Source organism: Egretta garzetta, unplaced genomic scaffold (assembly GCF_000687185.1).
Source record: "Egretta garzetta isolate BGI_Z169 unplaced genomic scaffold, ASM68718v1 scaffold505, whole genome shotgun sequence".
NCBI lineage: Eukaryota > Metazoa > Chordata > Aves > Pelecaniformes > Ardeidae > Egretta > Egretta garzetta.
This window is the reverse complement of record NW_009259711.1, coordinates 421,746-426,045: the sequence shown is the minus strand read 5'-3', so window position 1 is coordinate 426,045 and position 4,300 is coordinate 421,746. Positions and strand designations below refer to the sequence as shown.

The 4,300-nt window shown below is 46.7% G+C and overlaps 1 protein-coding gene across 1 annotated transcript in view; it reads left to right on the top strand.

The window, feature by feature from the left end:
- Positions 1-4,300, top strand: part of SFXN5 (sideroflexin 5) — a 101,708-nt gene that overhangs the window by 58,609 nt on the left and 38,799 nt on the right. Inside the window, exon 10 of the mRNA XM_009639032.2 lies at positions 2,125-2,215. Within this exon, the coding sequence (XP_009637327.2) occupies positions 2,125-2,215 (91 nt within the window). The remainder of the gene's footprint in view (positions 1-2,124; positions 2,216-4,300) is intronic.

The following is a 4,300-nucleotide window of genomic DNA, read 5'->3' as shown; positions in this document are numbered from 1 at the left end:
TCACAGATCGGCTGAAGCAATTTCAAAACTGTAAAAAACAAACCCTCATTAGTTTCCTAAATCTCGTCCTCGTGTTGGGAATTTGGGAGAATGGATTTAAATCTATAACAACATTTAATTTCATATTCACAGCGGGGTGGTTGCTGTAAGTGGAGGAGCGAGTTCATCTGCGACACCAAATTGAATCTGAAAGTAAAATGCTTTTATTACCACTAGCCGCACAGCGGTGTCTCTCCCAGACTCATCTTTTCTGTTTCAAAAGCTGCTGCTCTTCCACTTCACGGTCAAATCCTTCCATCAAACCTACAAGCAGAGGCTGCAAACCCAACAAAATTTGTCATCTATACAGATGAACTGCATCCAAGCTTTAAATACCCAAAGCCATGGAGCAGTACTAGCAAAGCCAGGCTTAAGACTCTCTTACTTTTAAAGCCACCCATTTTAGACTGCTTTACAGTTTCTGGAAGCATTCAGATTTTGCAAATATGCATCCCAGCACTTGGAAAATGTAAAATAAAAAAATCGTTCAGTCACTTTTGAGGGGGGAAAAAGATGAAGACAGAACCCTCGCTCTTGCCCAGACTAAGAAGAACCACCGTGGTTCTCTTGGGCTCCGTGCTAGAGTCGCGGTGGCTGAGGAGCGGAGGAAGGGTTCCTGCTTGGGGTCTTGGTGAAAGCCTCGTGGGGCTCTGGAAATGCTCCACGGGTTTTGAAAACCAGCACTCTGCTTATGCAGGGCTTACCCAGCAGTTGTGCTTCTCAACATCTTCCTTTCAGCCTCCAAAAAGCCGAGATGCACTGCGGATGCATGTATAATGTAGCAGCTTGCAAAATATGTTCTCCCATGTCATTCTTTTCTTTTCTTTTCTTCTATTTTCTTTTTTCTTTTTTCTTTTTTTTTAAAGCCCCCAAATCACTATTTGCTGGCAGATTTTTGGCTTTGATTGATTTTTTTTTTTTTTTTTTTTTTTTAATTTTGCTGCATTTTTGGCTGAAAACTTTTTGGCCGAGCATTGCTGAAGACTTCCATTTTCGGCCTCGAATTCCCAGTTTGAGGCTGTTGGGTTTTGTTTGTGCATTTGGGGTTTTTTGGATGAAAAAGAGAAAATATTGTAGGGGAGAGTAATTTGAAGACAGAAGTCAGTCCCTGCGAATAGGTTTGTTTAATTAATAACCACAGTTCTGCCTGAAACAAATTTTGATGGAAATTCTCCGACTACCACTACCATCCAACCACACTGAGGCTGACGAGGCAGCAACTCTCCTCCGTGCTGTTTATATTAACATACGCAATGACTTAGATCCCTGCAGAACTGCGGAGAGCTCTGCATTATTCAAGTGTTGGAGGAGGCAACAAAAAAATGATCCATGGTTATAATAAACTGCCTTGCTACTTCTTGTTTCTATTAATAGCTCCTTTAGAGCCCGAATGTTTGCAATGGAGTGGGGTGGTGTAGTTTGTACAGACCCTGGGAGGAGGAATGACTTGTGTCGGGCCAACCACCACCAATGATATTTGGCTTTTTCCTAGCCAGGTGATGACTCCCAGCCCTAATGATTTTGTGCTGGGTAGGGAAAATGCCAGTGAATTGGGTAAAAATGCAGCTAGGGGCATTGCCAGATGGACCGAGTGGTATTGCAGTGGTTTCTAGCCTGTCTTTTGGCTGGAAAGGGTTTAAACCCAACAGTTGGGTTCAACCCTTCATTTAAACCCAACGGTTGAGTTCAAGCCTCCATTTAAACCCAACGCTTGAGTTCAACCCTTCATTTAAACTCAACGCTTGGGTGAAACCCAACGGTTGAGTTCAACCCTTCATTTAAACCCAACGGTTGAGTTCAAGCTTCCATTTAAACCCAATGGTTGAGTTCAACCCTTCGTTTAAACTCAATGCTTGGGTGAACCCCAACGGTTGGGTTCAACCCTTCGTTGAATAAAGGGTTGAACCCAACACAGCTAAAGCCTGCAGTGTGTGTGGGAGGTTAGTTCTCAAACGCTTCTGCATGGGCAATGACCCCAGTCTGTCCCCCTGAAGAGCTCTGCTGCTGTCTGCAAGCTGCAACTTCTGCCCTGCTCCTTGTAGCTAAATGTTTCTGCTTCTGTTTTGTTTTTTTTCCTATTCAAAGGTGGGCCTTAATGTTCTGATTCAGAGAGCAAACAAGTTTACCCCTGCCACTCGTCTCTTGATCCAGAGGTTTGTGCCATTCCCCGCTGTCGGTAAGAAATCACGCCTTTTTCTATATTCAAAGTGTTGGTTGTAAACCTACGGTTGCCTAAAAGCCACTGGGATGGGCACCTAACTCCTGCCTTCCTGCTTTACGCCGTCGCTACCAACTCCCCTCGACGGTGGGTCCCTGACTCAGGACAGACAGCGATGGGATGGTGCAAAGCAGCATCTCAGCAGGAGAATGATGCAAAGCTGCTGGCAGAGGCAGCTCACAAGGCTTTATCAAGCTGCACTTTCCACTCTCAAGCAGTTTAGCAAATGATTGGCATTGACTGGTCCTCAACCATCCAAATCCGAGAGCATTTAATTTGCAGGATCTGCTTTGAATCATGTAAAATCAAATCTTCAAATAAGCAGTAGCATTAGGGTTTTTTTTTTTTTGCAATAAAAATGCAATGAAATGCTCCTACTCTGAATATACAGATTTCTAAGAGCCACTGATTAAAAAAAGACCCAAGTGTGTGAAGAATTAAGGCTGCTGCTGGCTGGTGGGAGCACAAAATAAACCCTTCTGCAGTTTAGCAGCTGACTGCTCGGTCTTTGAGGGAAGGGACGCGCCAGACTCAGCCTTTGCTGAAGCCCAGGGTTGCAACGTTCAGCAAATGATGAGTTATTTTAGCTGTGAAGAAATCGCCAGTGACGTAAGGGTAATTTTTTTATGTAAGCTTGTTTATTTATAAAGGCCCCAGGTTGTTGGGGATTTTTAAAATTTTTTTTTGCCAGAAGAAGAGCTGCTTCCCTTTGCCTGCAGAGCAGGGGGTAGCAGGGATTGTGGTCTGGAGGTTCCACTCAGGCTTTTTTTCCGAGCACTTTTCTTCTGCATAGGAAATCTGTGGACCTCGTTATTGTTTTCCTGGACCTTTCCTGGAATATATTTTTAGAGCGTTTCAGCTTTCTTTTGATTTTTATATCTGGGAGGGCACCAGAGGCGAGCACAAGACCCGGGAAGCAGCTCCGGGGCTGGGTTTGAGTCAGAGATGCACGCGGGGAGTCTTTGCCGCCGGGTTGATCTATTTTCATGCCAAGGTGTAAGGAGAAAGAGGTTACGTGTGTGTCGGCATTGACTGAGGACCCATAATTAAATTGTTTAGCCTGCAATTAATTCTCTAGTTCTTATTTTATTTGTGTACTGTCATGCTTCATTATGTGCCAGGACATCAGGAATCCTCCCACTAATTGCTGTTTTGTGGTTTTGAAAGCTGCAAGTTACTGGTTTGCAGACCTGGACAAACTGTTTAATTAAGATGCGTCTTCCCGTTGCTTTTGAACCGCCAGCTCCCAGGAAAAGGGCAGAATTTCACCTTTTTTATGTGAAAAGCCAGGCGCTGGTGTAGAGCTCTTACGCCACTACCATGAAGCACTTTTCCCCCTGCCCTTCCTTGCCTCCCTCTCCCACCAACCTCGGCTGAACTGGACTGGTTGATAGCAGCTGGAAAGCTGGAGGTATGCATCAAAGCTTCATGGGTTCTCATCCCAAGGGGTCACGAGAGATGGAGACCTGGGGAAGCACAGCTACTGCTCAGGTGAAAGACAGAGTCCCAGCAGGGATGTCAGTAAGGAGTCTTGTAAAGCCTTGGGAAGCTGGGGTAGTGAAAGCTGGTCTGTGCGTCTTACTGCCCTCAGAGCGTGCCCACATGTGTCTGTCTTCTCTGGGTCATGTAACAGTTGTCTTTGCCTGGTTGATAAACTAAGCCATAGCCACAGAAGTGCTGCCTGTAGGGCATATTTAACATGAGTGGTTCCTCCTTGAAAGCCACTTTCACCATGGGACACCGAGATGAGTGCAGGGCATGGGGATGTATCTGCAGGGGCCTGAAGACCTCACTTGTGATAGCACAGAGTGTGGCCAGTTATGAATAGGAGAAGTAGGAGGAGGAGCAGGGCAGGGACCGTGCCCCTGTGCTGGGCACTGGGGGGGCCGCCCCTCGACTGCTGGGGTCAGGGTTGGGCCCCTTCCTCCCAGAAGGCCCTGGGGGGGCTGGAGTGTGTCCAGAGAAGGGCAGCGGAGCTGGGGAGGGGTCTGGAGCCCCAGGCTGCTGGGGAGCGGCTGGGGGAGCTGGGGGGGTTCAGCCTGG